Raw genomic sequence first — 18,939 nt, 5'->3', positions numbered from 1 at the left:
ACCATTTTGTATATCTTGACTCTAATTGGAGGTGGAAAAAATTACAATTGGTGACTTCAATTCAATGTCAATAACTTCAAAAGAAGGGCATTCCTAGAATTTCCCCAAAAGAAGGGCATAGCTTTTTAGCATGTGATCGCTGGGGTTGGAGAGCGTGAGAAGATGAAAATAGAATTAGGATTAAATTGGCAAAGCCGAGATGAGTACCAAGCCGGCCTATTAGCTCAGTTGGTTAGAGCGTCGTGCTAATAACGCGAAGGTCGCAGGTTCGAGACCTGCATGGGCCACTTTTTGGCTTTTTTTAAGAAACATTATCCCTCTTCCTTCCGTCTTAAGTACAGCCACCCTAACAGGTCCATCTCATCAGACATGAGCCCAAGAATTTAGCTATTTGGGCTTTGCTCGAACTTGGCTATTCCCATTTTATTCGGCCCACTTGTGACATTCGAAAGTAGGGATGAGCAAAACTATAACACTGTATCCTTTTTCTTGTTTTTTAAAACCTTCGGGGATCCTACTGTTACCAACCAAATCCATTTGTTTGAAACAGAAAAACCTGCCTGTCCAGTACATTTTTTTAGAATGTTTGATATATGGATTTGGATTTAATGTTGAGTTAAATTTTACGATTGATTTTTTATAAAGATATGATTGATAGCTATTAGATAAGAGTAATGATACAGCCACAAACTCTTGTACAAACTTATTTTGTACAAACTGATGTGGCATGATAAGATTGGTTGAATTAAATATCACTTAGCCCACATGATTTGTTTTTATTAATTTATATTTTCATTCAACTAATGAATTAATGCCACGTCAGTTTGTACAAAATAAGTTTGTACAGGAGTTTGTGTCTGTATCATTACTCATTAGATAAAGGTATAAAAGTAAACAAATCTTATTCATAACATTATTAGAGATACACACTTAACAAAAGACTATAAAAGGTTGAACACAGTTATCTCAGCACTAGATTTAAATTCTTGAGATACATGTTTTATATGTTACTTTCGAATATGATATTAAATTTATTACCTTCTAAATTTATTGTGTAGGTAGATTACAATTACAAATTCAGCACAAAATATGAGTTAAAACATACCCTTTAAACATATTTCAATATTTTCACAATATAAAACGTTTTACCTTGAATTGAAAGTTGACGAAGAAGAACATTGAACGTTTTCATGTACCACAGCTTGGTTTTGTTCTTTCAATGCATGTGTTGGAGCTTAATTAGCAGCTGCTAACTTGGGTTAAAATGGGGGGTAAATGTTGTTGTGGTTATCCAATTTAATTTGGAGATACATACCTGGTTTTCGATTGATCAAAGAAAGTTTTTATTTTTATTTTCATTTGTCAATCTATTTTAAAGCCAAGATTCAGCAGTTGTTAATGATGTTGTGATCTTCATTAATTTAGTATGTGTATGTGTGCGTAATTGCGTATATATATAATCATCGCTGTGAGAGGGACAAGGGTACGTATAATTCACTCGTTCAATCAACATTTTCACTCAATCATTCCCATTTAAAAATTGATCAATCATGAATCATGAGAATGAAAAAATGATGTTGATACAATAATGATAATGTTAATGATATTGATAATGATAGTAAAACCGTAAAACCGAAAAGCCACACAATAACATTACTCTGATGGAAATTTAAAGATAAATAATAGTAATTAGCAATGAAGGTACCAAGGAATACATTAATCTCATACTTATACGTCACATTTATTTATGGAAGGGTTATGTATCCAAACTACATAATCCAAACCCACACAATGCTACAACACTAGTACTTGATATACAGTAAAAGAAAAGAAAATCCCTCAAAATTCAAACACAAGTACAATAATATAACACTATCGTTGATGCAACAGAGAAAAATGAACGATTATTGGAAAGCACTCACCATGCGTGTAGACTGGCTATCAATCACCAATATTATAATGAAAATATGGCTAAAACCATAGAAGCCCCAAACAAGAACACCACATGCTGCATGCCCATGAGACTCACTGCAGCAGAGGCATTCAATTTGTTATGATCATCATCATCAGTACTATCATCTCCGTCCGCGACAGCAGTAGAATTCTGCTTTATCGGTTTCAAGGGTGCCGGTGCCGGTGCCATTGCCGGAGGCTTAGCCCCAAAAATGCTCCAAGGAAGCAGCACCTTATCCACTTGGTACACAGCAAGCTGCCCATCGGAGTAAACAATACTAGATACACTAGTGTTAGTAATGCCAGTTGAAATGTTCACTGAATTGCCAGATGAGGTCACATTAAGCGGATACTCATATCTGCTGTTAGTTCCAGCGTTTGTTCTTAAAGGGTTCCTCAAAGTTTGGAATCGTGTTGGCGGGATATATGAAGAGAGCACGTGAAACTGAATCAACAACTCCTTTTGCGGGTCGCTGAGGGTGTTGAGGGTGCCTGAGCTGAGGCCAGAGAATGCGTTATCAGTAGGTGCAAAGACGGTCACGCCGCTGTTTGTGTCATTCAGCTGGCGCTCGATTTGGTCACGGACTGTTGTGGCTTTCAGCAATCGGATAAAAAAAGAAAAGTGGCCGACTTTTTCGAGGATTTTGGTGAAGTTGGTGGGGCCAGAAGAAGCTGGTCCTGCAGCGCCAGGGAGAACTAGAGGCGTGGGAGGGCTGGGAAGAGCTGGAGATGAAATTGGCCCTGCTGGTTGAGCTGGAGCTGCTGCCGGCTGAGCTAGGGTTTTGGAACACTGGAGCAGAAAGAGTAGGATGAGTGATAGAAAGGAGATCAAAGCTTGCTTCATCATCATTTTTGCTTTGTTTAATGCAACAACAAATATGTAATTTTTACAAGAGTTTGATGAAGTTGGGGAGGAATGAAGGGGTTTATATACTATGATGGGAAGAGGGTGAGTTTAGGTGAAGTGTGAAGTTTTAGATAGCAATGCATGCAGAAACATCAGTTTTTAGCAACTCTATCTTTGTTAGATAGGATGTGATAAGGTGAAGTGAATCAATGGAGAGAGTGATGTATATGAAAGTGTTGCAGCAACTAGTTTGCTTGAAAAGGCAGGAAATACAGAAGATTTAATAAAGTGCTGTTTGTGTCCATAGAGATGGACATAATAGCTTTAATATCGTTTTACCTGCAAATATATTTTGGCTAAAAATGTTTTTGAGTTGTTTATTAAACTTACACCTACAGGAATTGCCGAGTTTTCTGTTCTCTTGCAAGAGAAGTTCATAAAGATGGATGGAGATTTGTGAATTTGGGGTCAATTATTTTGTTCCAACTGTTTGAATATTAGCCTCCGTTCTCATGAAAATTATCTTACTTAAAAATTTAAAAGAGTTAAGATGAAGAGAAAATCCTCATTTTAAAGCCATATAAAAATGGACAACAGTAAGAAAAAAATATATTAATTACGTGTATCAAAATTAGTATAACCCATCCGTAATAATATAGCAAATATAGTAAAATGACATTTTTCAGGTTATGTTTCAACAACAGTGACACATATTTTCAATGTGCAAAAGAATTTTTGGCCAGCCACAGTGTTAGTAATACGCTACGATATCACCTGCCCATGCTTATTCGATTTTCACTAATTTAAGCCGTTGATTTTGACGGTTAAGGTTGATTTTTTGGAGGATCATATTACAATGCCTTATCTGATCATCTCTAAGTAATAACCATCAATTTTTTTTTTAACATTTAATACAAAAAGGGGAAAAAATTAAAAAAAAAACAATGTTACTTTAATATTTAAAAGTTCTTAAAATTGAGAGCAAACAGCGGGAGAACATAAGAGAAACGGGAAGAGATATAGAAACTGTAAATCAAAAGTGAAAACATAATACATTTAGAAAGAGAGAAGAAGTAATTTAGATTTACAGAATTTTATTTGGTAGGTATAAAAGATTTGAGAAATGATTTTAGGCATATGTGTGTGTGTGTGTATGGATAAGAAGCAAACTGTACTCCATCTCATCTCAAATTAGACATATCCTTCGAAATTGAACCTTCATTTCTTGCTTCCATAATAAGAAGCTACTATGAATTCGGCTATGGTTTTGGCGACCTGATTAATTAAACTTGAACTCATATCATTATATGTTTCGATTTGAATTAAGCTCGGAGCGTCATTGCACGTTGATGTATGGTGGAAAGCTGGAAATCTAAGCGTGTTTTACGTTCGTATCTGATGAATTTTATTTTATTAGAATAAAACAAATTCCAACATAAGAGCAAAGATAAATCCGAAAATTCGTGCAGAATTGTGTGTCGAATTTTTCACGGTGGATCGAGGCAGGTCATGTCAAAGAGAAAAGGCAATACCAAGAAATCTCATTCATCATTACATTTATTGATGGGAAAGTTATGATCAGTCCAAACTGTCATAACCCCACACCTTGAAATCTTGTACAATGTTACATCACTAACACTTAATACATTAAAAAAAAAAAAAAAAAACAAACACAAACAAAGTACAAGATTATGCAAATGGCAATAGAAACAGAGAAAAAGAAAAAAAAAATACACAATTATTGGAGAGCACTCACCATATTGACAGATTAAAGATCACCAACATTCAAAGCAGTAACTCAGCAAAATCACAAAGAAAACATTGCTGCAACCAAAGCAGCCGCAAAGAAGACCACATGTTGCATGGCCACGAGACTCACAGCACCAGAGACGTTCACTTTATGATCATCATCAGAACTGTCATCATCAACCGTAGCTGCAGCAGAATCCTGCTTGCCAGGTTTCACCGGGGATGGAGCCGGTGCTGGGGGCTTAGCACCAAAGAGGTTCCAAGGAAGCAGCACCTTGTTCACTTGATAAATAGCAAGCTGCCCATCGGTGTAAACAGTACCAGACAAGCTAGCGTTGGTAATGCCAGTGGAAATGTTCACTGAATTGGGATAAGATGTCACATTAAGAGGGAACGCGTATTTGCTGCTATCTCCAGCGTTTGTTCTCAGCGGGTTACTCACAGTTTGGAACTGTGATAGCGGGATATATGTAGAGAGCACATGAAACTGCATTAAAGATTCTTTTTCGCCATCGTTTAGGGAGTTGAGAGTGCCGGAACTGAGGCTGGAAAACGCGTCGTCAGCTGGTGCAAAGATGGTCACGCCATTGCTTGTGTCATTGAGCTGCTTCTCTATTTGATCAGCGACTGAGGTGGACTTTAGCAGCCGAATAAGGAGTGAAAAATGGCCTGCTTTTTCGAAGATTTTGGTGACGTTGGTGGGGCCCGATGGCGCCGGACCTGCAGCTGGACCCGGCAGGACTAGAGGTGCCGAAGGACTAGGCGGAGATGGCGCAGCAATGGGGCCTGCGGGTTGAGCTGGAGCTGCTGCTGGCTGAGCTACTAGGGTGTTGGTGCAATGGAGGAGAAAGAGAAGGACAAGTGAAAAAGAGAGGAAAGTTTGCTTCGTCATCATCATTTTTGTAGTATTTGAAAGTTGTAGCAAGGCTTTGTTTGTTAGAAAAGAATGCAAAATGCTTAAAGCTAGAACGAAGAGATTAATGTACTTTGCTGCACAATGTGTTTGATGAATTTGGAGAGGGGCGAGGGGCGTTTATATTATGAAGGGAAGACAGTGAATTTAGGTGAAGTGTGGAGTTTTAGTTAGCATAAACCTCAGTTGTTAGCAACTCTTATCTATGTTGGATAGGTGATAATAAGGTGAAATGAATCAATGGAGAGTGTGATGTATATGACAGCGTTGCAGCAACTAGTTTGCTTGAGAATACAGGAAACACACAACAAGGATTTAATGAGGTTATGTTTTGAGTAAGGACATTAATTGTGTTGCTCATGGGACTTACTGGAAAAAACATGATACAATTTCTTTGGTTGTACACTCATATCATGAAAGATTGATGGAGATTTGTTGGGGGGGCCACTGGGCCCAACTTCATGATTTTTATCCTTTATCTTCATGAAAATTACCTTCTTTCACCATCAACGGTGATGATGGCTCATTATGGGTCCATCATTGGATTGGCATGTCCCACATGAGCATGGAAATGGATCGTTCATCCTGATTTTTCACTCTTCACCTTGATGCCGTTGTCATATCTCACCTTGATTCCACTGTCATGTCTAAGTGGATACTCCGCCGAATCCAAGAGTCATAACGCGTGTGCGCAGGTGTTTTCTACTAATTGAACTCACTCATTTTGTAAGAGCACCCATTGGGCCAACTGTTCCTGGTCGAAATGTTTAGCTAGACTGTTGACAGCCCCTCAATCCTCTTAAATCGCTATTTTATCATATCAATTAATCAGTTTCAGTTACAAAAATTGGGCTGAACCAATCTTAACTGTTGGGGCTGGCCCTTTTTCTGTAGGAAGAATGGGGATGGCAGATGGCTAATACCAATTAAGCACAAGTTAGTTTTAACCAACCTGATTTGTGCATCTCTTAACATCCCAATAAAAATTTCCAATTTGCTCATTCCTTGTACGTGCTCTTGCTCTCGCTGCAATTTCTCCCATACTTCTGTTCATTCACTTCGCATGGCCCTCCGACACTGCCTTTATCTAACTCTTTACTCGAGCAATTTAAGTTAATATCCCACCCGCATTCACTGCATTCTCACCATTAGTATTTTGAGGGTTAGACAGGCATTAGTACAATGGAGAGGCAAGTTGGTGCTGAAGAAAGTAAACTGTGCAGGAAGCTGGGAGTTTTCATGAGGAAATGCGTGTTTAGGATACTATCCGTGGGTGTTATTCCAAATCATATTGCATTCATATTGGACGGGAACCGAAGATTCGCCAAGAAGCACAATCTGGCAGGAGAGGGGGCTGGTCACAGGGCTGGATTTTTGACCCTCATGTCCCTGTTGAAGTACTGCGTCGAATTGAGTGTGAAGTATGTCTCTATCTACGCCTTCAGTATAGATAATTTCAAACGAACGCAAAACGAGATTCGATATTTGATGGATCTAATGTTGGAAAAGATGGAGTTGCTGCTTCGGGAAGATGGTTTTCTTAGTAAATATGGTGTCAGAGTATGTTTCATAGGCAACTTAGGACTAGTGAGTGAGCCTATTAGGGTTGCAGCTGAAAAAGTGATGAGAGCTACTTCCAAAAACACCAGGATCGTGATTCTAATCTGCCTGGCATATAGTTCCACTGAGGAGATCGTCCATACTGTTGAAGAAACCTGCCTCGTTACAAAGAAAACCCAGCCCCAAGCATTTAAGCCACGTAATCCTCAAAATGATGTTACTGAAGATGCTGATGAGCATAAAAATAAGGAGAAAAATACTATTAAGCTTGTAGATCTTGAGAAGCATATGTACATGGGTGTATATCCAGATCCTGACATCCTCATCCGAACTTCTGGCGAGAACCGCCTGAGCAATTTCCTTCTTTGGCAGAGCAGCAACTGCATGTTGTATGCCCCAGAAGCACTGTGGCCAGAAATTGGTTTGCGGCACTTGATCTGGGCTATCTTGAACTTTCAACGACACCACGCCTATTTGGAAAAGAAGAAGAAGCAGCTCTAGTATCCTTTGCCCCCTAGAACCATATACTATCTGAACAACATCGTGTGATTTCTGCTCCTAGGTTCACATCATGGTGAGTTTTGGTGGAAGCTCAAACAGATAAGCATCTGCAAATGCTGTCCTTTATGTTTGCGTGGTCGGTTAGATTCTTAATGGGATAATATGCTACCACAAACCCCATGAAAGGTGACTTTTCAAAATAAAACCATATTGGAATGTATTTACTATTTAGTGCAACTCTGGCCATACCTATCCAAGTATGTGATTGAAATTCCAAACTTCAAGGACAAAAGAAAATAAAAATAAAAATAAAAAGAAGTAAAAGTTTCTGGTGTTAAATTGAAGTAATCTCACCTATCCATTCTGAGCAAAAATTTACATTTCTTTGACTATGCCAATGGTGAAAACACAAAAAATTAATGGACAAACGCATCAATACTTGGGGTGCACTATGAAGAGATAGATTTTGTAGGACAAAGATACAAACTTCAGTCATAAAATTTTAACATCAATCTTACTAGAGCATACTCCATATGTTGACAATGACAGTTATGCAAGCTGGCGATTTACCATCCCAACAGTTCTAATGAGGCAACCATTGGACTGTCCTCTCCATTACAGTGTCTCAAAGGTTCTATCCTTCCCTTCCCTCAGCTAATTCTCTCTGGGCCAATGCATCCTCAGCTTTTATTTTCTCAGGAACATAATCTAGACGCAGAGAAGACGGTAATCGGTCAGATAATTCTTCTTGTTCACTGAGATATATGTAGATTAGAGAAATAAATTACCTGAAAGAAAGTCATATTTGCTCTGTTCAGAAACAACTGCTGCTGAAACAAATAGAACGAAGCATCTTAATACAACCTCAACTGAATGCAATATCTCAAATTCTGCATTAAATTAAATGTGTGTGTGCCTGTGTGAATCATATCTGACATTGGTATCAGATCAAGTATCCGTCAACTAAGAAACTAACATTTTCTTTCTAGCAGGTTGCAGTCCACACAGATGGTCAATCTAAACTCAAAAATAGTAACTGTTATATATTAACTCAGAGGTCAAGTATGAATACGAAAGCAAGAAAACTACTAGTTACAACATGGTCAACTGGGACAAAGACCAAAAGGGAGAAACCAAAAAGAAAAAGTCACACTTTAAAGATCAAGATACCAAACTTCTCAGTTATCAATAATGGCATCACATAATTCACTGCGACAATTTACATAACAATATAATTATTCAAACACATCAAATTAATCACTATACTAGAGTAAAACAACAATCAAATGTGAAATGTAGTAGGCCATGCATTTCCATTAAATAAAGGGGAAAAGAGAGAGAGAGAGAGAGAGAGAGAGAGAGCAAGAGATTACCTAAATGCTTGTAAGCAAGCGATTTCTTACGATCCTTAGCACAACATTCATATGCATCTTCACAAAATTGTTCAAGAAACTTATCCTGCAGCCAACCAGAACCAATCACACAATGCACATACATAAGTCTCAATTTTCAGATTTAAGCATTATAAACTTTCTAAAATTTTCACAATCCCAAAATATAAAGTTTCAAAAAGGAACCCTAACAAGCAGAGAAGGGAAGAGAAAAAGAAGGGTACCGTGGCTTTGTTAACAAGAAAAACAGCCTCCCCAGTAATACCAATATCAGAACTTTGAGTCTTGAAAATTCTTTTAATCCTACCCATGGGAAAATTACACACTTTGGAAACCTCATCATCATCATCGCGCTCTATTTTCTTTCCATTTTTATTGGGTTTCTTCTTCTTTTCATTCGTCGCTTCTTGTTCTTGGCTTCTGCCTTCTTGTTCGGTTTCCGAGTCTTGCTGTGAATCATTAATGCTTGACGAAGCTGGTGTTACTACAACCTCGTCCTTGGACTCGCTAACGGTGCCGTTTTGAATCGCCGTCTTCTTGTTGCTCTTCTTTGGTTTCTTTGGACTTGGTTTTGCCTTCTTCCTCGTTTCTGCGTTTTCGAGTTTGGCTTTTTCTTCTTTCCTTTTCTTCGAAGAAGCCATTGGCTGCTTGTTATTCAGAATCAGCAGTTACAGACTCTTGTTGTGTCGAGCATTTCTCCGAATTGTCCATTTAAGAGCGAAGCTATCGGTGCCCCCCCCATTTGTCCTTAAAACCCCAATTGAAATAAGATTACATTAAAGATAAATAACGATTAAATACATTTAATAATTTTTTTTTCATAATTATTATTTTTTCTATCTGTGGCTTTCATTTCATCTAACCAAAATTAATTACAAAAATTTGCAATAGTTAATTATTTTTTTCTATTTATTACCATACCTAAAATTACTTTTAAATTATAACTAAAAATATGCATAATTTAACTTAATGATTGACAGGTAACAATCTATCACCCATAAAAAAAAAAAAAAAAAAATTCATTTATGGTTTAGGGCAACAATAAGATTGGGAAAAAGGGAAAAAGTTTTTTAAAACAAGAATTTTTTAAAAATTAAAATAAAATAAACTGAAAAGGGAGTTTTGTGAAGAGATTAGAGGGGTGCCAACAATCCTAACTCTTTTTCTTTTCTCGTCTCCGAGCCATGAAGGCGTGAATCGATATTGGGCTTGATCTAAGTACAGTAACCCTTCTTTCTAATATTTGTAAGAACTGTTGAGCCCTGTTTGTCAGAGGATTGTAATTAGGATCAATCAGATAATTGGACAAGGTCATTAACAAAACTACATAAAAAAAAAAAGATCGCGACATAGTTAGATAGGCAAGAGATCCAGAGCGATCTTCATCGTAAAAAATAAAATATCTTAGCCAGAAATCTTAATTGTTGACATTCGTTTTTTTAAAAGGATACAAGTATGAACATTAAATTTCGGTAGCAGAAAATTGGGAATCGAAATAAAGGTGATGACCCCATGGCCCCTTCAATTCAACTCTTGTGCAATCCCAGAGGTTACATCTCACCATCACAGCCATTATTCTTAAATCTGAATTATAACTGTACGCCAATAACATGTGAAATTGGTAATATATATATATATTGCCCATCAAAATTAGTAATAGACCACTCCATGTAACATTTACTTTCGTTATCTATTTTCTTTCTTATTTGTAGCATTTGTCCACTTATATAAATCTTGTTGTCGTTCCGGGGATGAACCTAAGTGGGTCACTTAGGAAATGGCATTTAAGTGGCATTCAACGGTTAACAAATCTCAACTTTCTTCATAGAAACATAAATGCATATGGTATTCAAAATCTGAATCGGTTGTTATTAATTATTATGTATATAGATAGTAGTGGTCACTGTTGGGAAAGAGCAGTGAAATTTTCAATTATTTCTTTTACTAATTATGAAGAAGGATGCTCTGTCTGTATTGGGAGCAGCGGCTGGTTGAAGAATGCCTTGACCACCTTGAGGGCATTCATAATATTAATATGTCGATTGAGGCACCGCACCACCGTCTATTTATTTCACAACACTTTAAAGGTCAACAAATGCGACCACTTTAAGCTTTTGATTGTCATTTGTTCAAATTGTCAAACTAAAGCATATATATAATATATAATAGCAAAAAAGTCACATGGTGTTGACACTGGTCTCCAATTTTTGAGTTATTCGGTGCAACCTTTTTACTCAATGATTCGGTTGAAATATAATGTTGTTGATAAATGGAAACATTAAGAGGTTTTATTTTAGTTAATTAATTGATGCTATGTTATTCTAGTAATATCGAATTTTGTTAGAGTTTGTTTTGTAATTTTTTTTTTTTTTTTGGGCTAAAGCATCTATCAAATCAATATACTTCAAAGATAGTATTATTTTTCTTCACTCTTTAACAAACTCAAACCCTTTTTCTTAAGATATTAAAAATAGTAACTCAAATTTAATCTAAATTAATCAATTCTTACTAAAAATTATAATTAAGATTTACTCTCAATGACAACATAGATGATGAACCTAGCTACTTGCCTTGATTAAAGCTCAAACAATATCGCTGCAAGATCGTGATGAATATGAGTCATGCACATGACATGTAGTACCAACCAATTAAATATAAAATAAATAATAATATGTACAAAAAAAAAAAAAGATAATGATTCCGCCGGGGAAAAAAAAAGAAAAGAAAAGAAGAGAGAGAGAGAGAGAGAGAGAGATTGAATGGAATTTTTGATGACGACTACAGCTCAATTCCAAGACTAGCGCCAAGCGCGGAGAACTTTGTCTTTGAATTGATGATGACATTAGGTTGTGGCCAAAAAGCAATAATAATAATAAATTATTATTATTATTAAACAAATCAATCCTTACTAACAATTGTAATTTGATGATTAGGATCACTAACACTATTAATTAGTGGGTCTTGGAAGAGGGCATGGACTGACCAATAATTTGTCTCGGGTCAGTAAAATTCCCGGCGTGCGTTGGAAAGAGTGAGCGGGGTGATTGGATTTTGGTGGAATCTTAGTGAGCATATATGCACTCGTCTAAGCCATCTCAAGCATTGCCCTCGGGGCGCCCATTTTTGCACCGACAACAAGTACTCCACTCTTTGCCTCACATCACATGCCCACCTCTCATTCATTTCTCACTCATACCCATCGCATTCATTCTATCATATCATATCATGACTCGAGTGGTTGAGTCATGCCTAGGCAATTGCTCTTTTTTTAAAGAAAATTTTTGTTTTCACACATAAGTGCACATAATGGAAATTTATGTCCTATGACGGTGCGGTGTCTTAAGTTAAATCATCAACATTATTTAGCAACCAATTAATGAAAATGAACAAGAAGCTGTATCTGGGCTGTGAGTGAACTTGTGCTTGCTCTTGTTCTTATTCACATGGATAATCGAGACGGCATACTGCCACCATAAAAGGCAAAAAATAAAAAATAAAAAATAAAACCTATGTCTTTACAAATTAATGTGGATGTGTGGATATAAATATAATAAAGTTTTTCACTTTCAGACAAGTAATCAACTTAATCAACGTTACGTGTCCGTACAATCACGGCGTGAAATAAGTGGCAGAAAAGGCAGCCCTACACGTGCACAGACAAACACTTGATCCTTTCTCCACTGCAATTTTCTGCATTTGGTTTTGGCCACTACCATGCACATGAATCATCATTATCAACGAATGAATGCGCAACCAAGCCAAAAACTCTTCAAGTACAGATGAGCTTACGTTAGCTTTTGAGTAGTTCCGCTCCACCTTCTGATTCGTCTTGATTCTTGTACGGCTTGTTTTCAGTTTCGCCTTAGCTGAAGTGACAAGTTAAACCCAGGAAGCAAAAACCAAAGCCAAGATAAGACATAAAGTAAAAGCAAGCAAATAATTCAACAAAAGAAAGCGTTTTCAAGTCATTATCCACTGTTTTAAGAAACTAAAAGCACAGTCTTTTTACTTAATATAAATCAAGAAGAAAGCTCAAGATTTTCCAAAAGAAGAGTAGCGTGGCGTAGTGCTTTTATTATACTGTTGTACTAGTTTTATCATGGCAAGCAAAGAGATTCTGCTTCTGGTTCTCTGCTGGGGGTTCGTAGTTCTTGCCACGACGTCTTTTGGTGCCAATGTAACGTACGATCACAGAGCAGTCGTCATTGGTGGCAAACGTAGAGTCTTGATATCTGGCTCCATTCATTATCCACGCAGCACCCCCGAGGTCACATATACTTAATGATTAAAATGAAATCAAATTCATTATTTCTTTCGGCAACGATGTTTGGTTGTAATGTTTGTTTGTTTGTTTGTTGTGTAGATGTGGCCGGACCTTATTCAGAAATCCAAGGATGGAGGCTTAGATGTGATTGAGACTTATGTTTTTTGGAATCTACACGAACCAGTTCGAAACCAGGTTTTGTTTCCCATTTTATTTTTCCTTTTTGTGTTTGGTTGCTAAGAACATATAGGAAAAAAATGGAGACTGTAATCTTGTTCCGGGGTGTTTTAATTTTCGGCAATTTCAGAAGTATATATGTCTGTAAATTTTTTTTTTTTCAAAATTAATTTTCCGTAATGCGCAGTATAATTTTGAAGGAAGATATGATTTAGTTAAGTTCGTGAAGCTGGTAGCCGAAGCTGGTCTATATGCTCATCTTCGCATTGGTCCATATGTTTGTGCTGAATGGAACTTTGGGTAAATAGATTTTTTTTTTTATCTGAAATTAATGATTCTTTTTTTGGTCATTTTAATGGGACATGTTTGTAAAAGTTCGTATTTTTACGTTGGAAACTTTTGGCAGAGGATTCCCTCTTTGGTTGCATTTTATACCTGGAATTCAGTTTCGGACTGATAATGAGCCATTCAAGGTTTCTACCATATCAATTTTCTCCTTTCACGTTGTTAATCATTGGTGTTTATTAGTTGAATTATGGGTTGCATTGCTCTGTTATCTGTTTCAGGCTGAAATGCAGCGATTTACGGCTAAAATTGTGGATATGATGAAGCAAGAGAAACTTTATGCATCTCAAGGAGGACCCATCATTCTATCACAGGTACCTTTTTTGGCTTTAAGTTATCTTTTATTGATAGAGGTGTTTGATTTTCATTGTGTATCATCTTCAGTGGTTGCAACTGCTATGATGGATTTATGATTAGTTTGACTTTATGGTATTGAGCAACAATATCAGAGAAAATATTTTTTTTCCCATTTTTTTAATGTCAGATTGAAAATGAGTATGGAAACATTGATTCGGCTTATGGAGCTGCTGGCAAAAGCTATATCAAATGGGCAGCAGGCATGGCTCTATCTTTGGATACTGGAGTGCCCTGGGTCATGTGCCAGCAATCAGATGCTCCTGATCCCATTGTGAGTTATTTGTTCATTTGTTTTTGTTACTCGGGATTCTAAATGATGCCTTTTATGCTTTATATGTAACACCCATTTTTCAATTACTTACAGATCAACACCTGCAATGGCTTCTACTGTGATCAATTCACCCCAAATTCCAACAACAAACCCAAAATGTGGACCGAGAATTGGAGTGGATGGTATGGTGTCTGACTCGTTGATTCTAATGATTTTGTGTATGGTTGAGCTGCCCCTTCAGCTAGATTGGCTATTTATCTCTTACATGAAATTAGTCACTAATGTCGTTTCTTATAATTTGTAATGCTAGGTTTCTTTCCTTTGGTGGTGCTGTACCATACAGACCAGTGGAAGACCTTGCATTTGCTGTGGCACGGTTTTTCCAGCGAGGTGGAACCTTCCAGAATTATTATATGGTAATGTAGTGTTTTGTGAGTTTTTGAGTCTTGAACATAGTTTCTGATGCTTATGACTTCTACTGTTGGACAAAATACAGAATCATACTGACAAGAACATTGTATTTCATCATATTTGCTTTGGTTGCAAAATTTTCCAGTACCACGGTGGAACTAACTTTGACCGGACTAGTGGTGGGCCCTTTATCTCGACAAGTTATGATTATGATGCTCCACTTGATGAGTATGGTACGAAATCTATTTACTATTGCTCCTGAATATCCACTTGTTATGAGATGATAATTGGCAGTATGCTTCCTTATGAATATTGTGGTCAATGTAATGCTAAAAGGTCAAATGCTACGTGCTCATAATTTGTTAAATGGAAGATGAGACAATTATTCAGTGCTGAGATTCGAAAGATATTTCTCTTAGTTTCATCTGTGTATGATTTCAACATCTTCTATTGTTGTTTCAGGACTTATCAGACAACCCAAGTGGGGCCATTTGAAAGACCTCCATAAGGCCATAAAGCTCTGCGAAGCAGCCTTGGTGGCTACTGATCCAACATATCCATCTCTTGGTCCAAATTTGGAGGTATGAAAATCTTGGATGAATTAATAGGTGCATGAGAACATCAGTTATTTTTACCCCTTCAATAAATTTGTAGATGTACTTCTTTGAGGCCTCAAAGTTTCCGATACTGTTGAAACATGATAATACTCATCAGTTTTCATCTTCAAGAATTGTGCAGGGTTGATTGCTTATATTTGCATATATTCCTACCTTGTTCCATATATCTTTACCTTTTATCAAAGTAATTAAGGAACATTACGCCTGCCCTCCAATTTCTTGTACTAAAGATTTAGTCATGAAGGTGATACAGCTTCTTCTTAATGAGTCATGGTTAAAGAATTGGTTTTTAATTAATACAATATTTTCTTTTTTCCAGGCAACTGTTTATAAAACAGGATCAGGATTATGTTCTGCTTTTCTTGCCAACATAGGCACAAATTCTGATGTAACTGTAAAATTCAATGGCAACTCTTATCTCTTGCCTGCATGGTCCGTGAGCATCTTACCAGACTGCAAGAATGTAGTTTTTAATACTGCAAAGGTATGCCTTGTTAGCTGCATTATGATTTTTTCTTAGTTTTATCAAAACATGTTTTCCGTCAACTCGCGCTGTGAGAATTAAGTTGTTTTTTCTTTTTTTTTTGAGATAGATAAACTCTGTGACCCTGGTTCCAAGCTTCAGTCGTCAATCTTTGCAAGTTGCTGCGGATTCTTCTGATGCAATTGGATCAGGCTGGAGTTACATAAATGAACCTGTAGGCATCTCAAAGGATGATGCATTTACAAAACCTGGATTATTAGAGCAAATAAATACTACAGCTGACCAAAGTGACTACTTGTGGTATTCATTAAGGTATAAAAGTAATTTTACTGCTGCTTTCTTAACTACTTGTGGTATTCATTAAGGTATGACGGTCAAGTAATTTCACTGCTGCTTTCTTAAGGCATAATTATTGCCTTTCTACCAATTATCTTTGACGTTTTAAATATTTAAAAAGCTTGTTCTGATTGCAAATTGCAGCACTAACATCAAAGCCGATGAACCTTTACTTGAAGATGGATCTAAAACTGTTCTTCATGTGCAATCACTTGGCCATGCCCTTCATGCTTTCATAAACGGCAAGCTTGTAGGTGAGGAATAAAAAATAATGTAGTAAGAAGCTTTGTGTTCTAATTTTACATGTCACATTTTTTTTTTAATTACTTTGTTTTGTTTCCTGGAGATCCTTATTTTTGTAAATCATGATATTAGCTCCCTATTAGCCCTGGTGAACAGAGATCCTTATAAAGCCTGATCAAAAGTAACTTATATGATGTTCAAGGTTCCTTTTAGCACTCTTCACCGTGGCTGAACTGTCACCAAAATACTGATCTTCTAAATAATAACAATTGGAGCATTTGCAGGAAGTGGATATGGTAGCAGCAGTAACGCTAAGGTTACAGTGGATTTTCCCATAGCACTTGCACCTGGGAAAAACACATTCGACCTCCTGAGTTTGACTGTTGGTCTTCAGGTTAGACCCCCCCGAAAAATATTTTTGTGAGCATTTCATGAAGATTCGAAATTCAAGTGCTTAATACCCTGGCACTCTATTTTCAAGGCGACGGAATGTGAATACCATCTGACGGGATTATTTTTCTTTATCAGAATTATGGTGCTTTTTATGAAAAAACGGGAGCAGGGATCACTGGTCCAGTGCAGCTGAAAGGTTCAGGAAATGGAACTAATATTGATCTCTCTTCACAGCAGTGGACGTATCAGGTCAGTTTTTGTTTGCCATAATGTCCCAATATTCATTACTCAGTGGAAAGTATTTGCTGAAGAGGAAACATTTATTCAACGCATGTCAATTGCAAAATTTGCTAGCTAAAGGACCAAACAAATTAAATAATGTATACTTCTAAATTAGCAGACCATATTAGTCTCCAGAAGGTATAAGAGCATCAATATTGAATCTATCCATGTTTATCATTGTGAGTGCAGACCGGCCTTAAAGGGGAGGAATTAAATTTTCCTAGTGGTAGTTCAACACAATGGGATTCAAAATCTACCTTGCCCAAGCTGCAGCCCTTGGTATGGTACAAGGTAATTTTTATTTTTCCTTATAAATATTTACAGTGTGCATCAATTGAAGGATCTCAATGTGGGAATCAAGAATTTCTGATAAGCTACAATATTTAGTTTGGTTACGTGTTAAAACCCTTGCGTTGGTTGTAGTTGATTATTCAGGTTTAATTCTTGCATTTCAGATATTTAAACTGGCAGGTGACATAAATCATCTAAGCATTTATCTTTATTTATTGATGCTTGAAATAGAAATGCCTGTTGACTCAAAAGATGGACTCTGTAGCTTTATGGAACCAATTGCATAGATACTAACAAAAAACTATATATGTTGAATTAGACGACATTTGATGCCCCTGCTGGAAGTGAACCAGTTGCAATAGACTTCACAGGGATGGGGAAGGGTGAGGCATGGGTGAATGGACAAAGCATTGGGCGTTACTGGCCAACCTATGTCTCCCAAAATGGGGGTTGCACCGACTCTTGTAATTACAGGGGAGCTTATAGTTCAAACAAATGCCTTAAGAATTGTGGGAAGCCGTCTCAGTCACTGTAAGCGCTCTTACATGGAAAAAATTCTTACATAGTTCCAGGAATTTTGGCTCTGATATCATCTGTCTCACAGGTATCACGTACCCCGTTCGTGGTTGAAATCAAGTGGAAACACTCTTGTTTTGTTTGAGGAAATTGGAGGGGATCCAACAAAGATTTCTTTTGTTACAAAACAACTTGGAAGTTCATTATGCTCACATGTGACAGATTCTCACCCTTTACCTGTAGATATGTGGGGGTCAGATTCAAAAATTCAAAGAAAACCAGGGCCAGTACTCTCACTCGAGTGCCCGAATCCTAATCAGGTCATTTCTTCAATCAAATTTGCAAGTTTTGGAACTCCTCTCGGCACTTGTGGGAGTTTCAGCCGTGGACGATGCAGTAGTGCAAGGTCTCTTTCCGTTGTACGGCAGGTATGATCTCTCTCACTCATTTGATAGAAATGACGGTGTCCCTTCTCTTTAGCTCCCTTATAATGAAACTTATATGAGCTTGTACTGACAAGAGTTTACTTCTACAGGCTTGTGTTGGATCCAAAAGTTGTATCATAGGAGTATCTGTTAATACGTTTGGTGACCCATGTAAAGGAGTAATGAAGAGTTTAGCGGTTGAAGCTTCCTGTACCTGAAGAGACGGAGCTCTAAGCATTCACTTTTTGTGGGCTATTAGGCAATTGATCCCCCAATTAAGTGTCAAGTTCGAATAAGAATTGTAATGCTTGCAACGTAAAATGTACATTTTAACCCCCAAAAAAAAAGGAGAAGGAATATCACACTATCACCGTAAGGTGTATTTTATTTGAAAATAATAATCATATTAGTTTTCAGACTGCTCTGACCAATGTGCAACAGTAATATAGCCAAGTTGCTTTGCTTCGTGCAATGGAAGCAAGAGATCATGGCTTCAAGTCTAAAGAAATACCCTTAATTTGAGTGCGGAGAGGGGTGCGGACGTGCGGTGTGCAATGCAACTGAATAAACGTGATAACTGGAAAAAGTATTATCTTGGACTTTCTGTAGCCCT

General features: G+C 37.1%; 5 protein-coding genes and 1 non-coding gene across 8 annotated transcripts; 3 read left to right on the top strand and 3 right to left on the bottom strand.

Annotated features, from left to right (window-relative positions):
* The first annotated feature begins 213 nt into the window (after nucleotides 1-213).
* On the top strand, nucleotides 214-287 carry TRNAI-AAU. Its single transcript has one exon. It is a non-coding gene; the product is annotated as a tRNA-Ile (tRNA).
* Nucleotides 288-1,954: 1,667 nt separating this feature from the next.
* LOC18034378 (fasciclin-like arabinogalactan protein 12) lies at nucleotides 1,955-2,803 on the bottom strand. Its single transcript, XM_024179486.1, has one exon. It carries the CDS (start codon nucleotides 2,801-2,803, stop codon nucleotides 1,955-1,957), a length of 849 nt encoding a protein of 282 aa, XP_024035254.1.
* Nucleotides 2,804-4,607: 1,804 nt separating this feature from the next.
* Nucleotides 4,608-5,447, bottom strand: LOC18034299 (fasciclin-like arabinogalactan protein 12). The gene has a single exon (XM_006424539.1). It carries the CDS (start codon nucleotides 5,445-5,447, stop codon nucleotides 4,608-4,610), a length of 840 nt encoding a protein of 279 aa, XP_006424602.1.
* Nucleotides 5,448-6,539: 1,092 nt separating this feature from the next.
* LOC18034076 (dehydrodolichyl diphosphate synthase 6) lies at nucleotides 6,540-7,786 on the top strand. The gene has a single exon (XM_006424538.2). It carries the CDS (start codon nucleotides 6,645-6,647, stop codon nucleotides 7,521-7,523), a length of 879 nt encoding a protein of 292 aa, XP_006424601.1. The 5' UTR covers nucleotides 6,540-6,644; the 3' UTR covers nucleotides 7,524-7,786.
* A 53-nt stretch (nucleotides 7,787-7,839) lies between these two features.
* LOC18033917 (DNA polymerase epsilon subunit C) lies at nucleotides 7,840-10,246 on the bottom strand. Of its 3 annotated transcripts, XM_024179588.1 has the most exons (5): nucleotides 10,073-10,246; nucleotides 9,139-9,661; nucleotides 8,897-8,981; nucleotides 8,312-8,353; nucleotides 7,840-8,231 (listed from the first exon to the last, which is right to left on the bottom strand). In XM_024179588.1, the coding sequence occupies exons 2-5, from the start codon at nucleotides 9,553-9,555 to the stop codon at nucleotides 8,158-8,160; spliced, it is 618 nt and encodes a 205-aa protein (XP_024035356.1). In that variant the 5' UTR covers nucleotides 9,556-9,661; nucleotides 10,073-10,246; the 3' UTR covers nucleotides 7,840-8,157. The 3 variants fall into 3 exon arrangements, with proteins under 3 accessions (XP_024035356.1, XP_006424600.1, XP_024035357.1); XM_006424537.2 differs by lacking the exon at nucleotides 10,073-10,246 and having other exon boundaries at nucleotides 9,139-9,698; XM_024179589.1 differs by lacking the exon at nucleotides 10,073-10,246 and having other exon boundaries at nucleotides 8,312-8,350; nucleotides 9,139-9,698.
* A 2,255-nt stretch (nucleotides 10,247-12,501) lies between these two features.
* On the top strand, nucleotides 12,502-18,716 carry LOC18035117 (beta-galactosidase 8). Its single transcript, XM_006424536.2, has 19 exons — nucleotides 12,502-13,181; nucleotides 13,278-13,373; nucleotides 13,543-13,655; nucleotides 13,762-13,828; nucleotides 13,922-14,014; nucleotides 14,185-14,328; nucleotides 14,422-14,510; nucleotides 14,639-14,744; nucleotides 14,885-14,972; nucleotides 15,202-15,320; nucleotides 15,676-15,840; nucleotides 15,950-16,152; nucleotides 16,321-16,430; nucleotides 16,704-16,813; nucleotides 16,948-17,061; nucleotides 17,284-17,385; nucleotides 17,705-17,916; nucleotides 17,990-18,329; nucleotides 18,437-18,716. The coding sequence occupies exons 1-19, from the start codon at nucleotides 13,014-13,016 to the stop codon at nucleotides 18,542-18,544; spliced, it is 2,547 nt and encodes an 848-aa protein (XP_006424599.1). The 5' UTR covers nucleotides 12,502-13,013; the 3' UTR covers nucleotides 18,545-18,716.
* The last annotated feature ends 223 nt before the right edge of the window (nucleotides 18,717-18,939 follow it).

The sequence above is a fragment of the Citrus clementina genome, unplaced genomic scaffold, assembly GCF_000493195.1.
Source record: "Citrus clementina cultivar Clemenules unplaced genomic scaffold, Citrus_clementina_v1.0 scaffold_8, whole genome shotgun sequence".
In the NCBI taxonomy this organism is placed as follows: domain Eukaryota; kingdom Viridiplantae; phylum Streptophyta; class Magnoliopsida; order Sapindales; family Rutaceae; genus Citrus; species Citrus x clementina.
The sequence above is the reverse complement of the archived record's forward strand: the minus strand, read 5'-3'. Positions and strand labels throughout refer to the sequence as shown.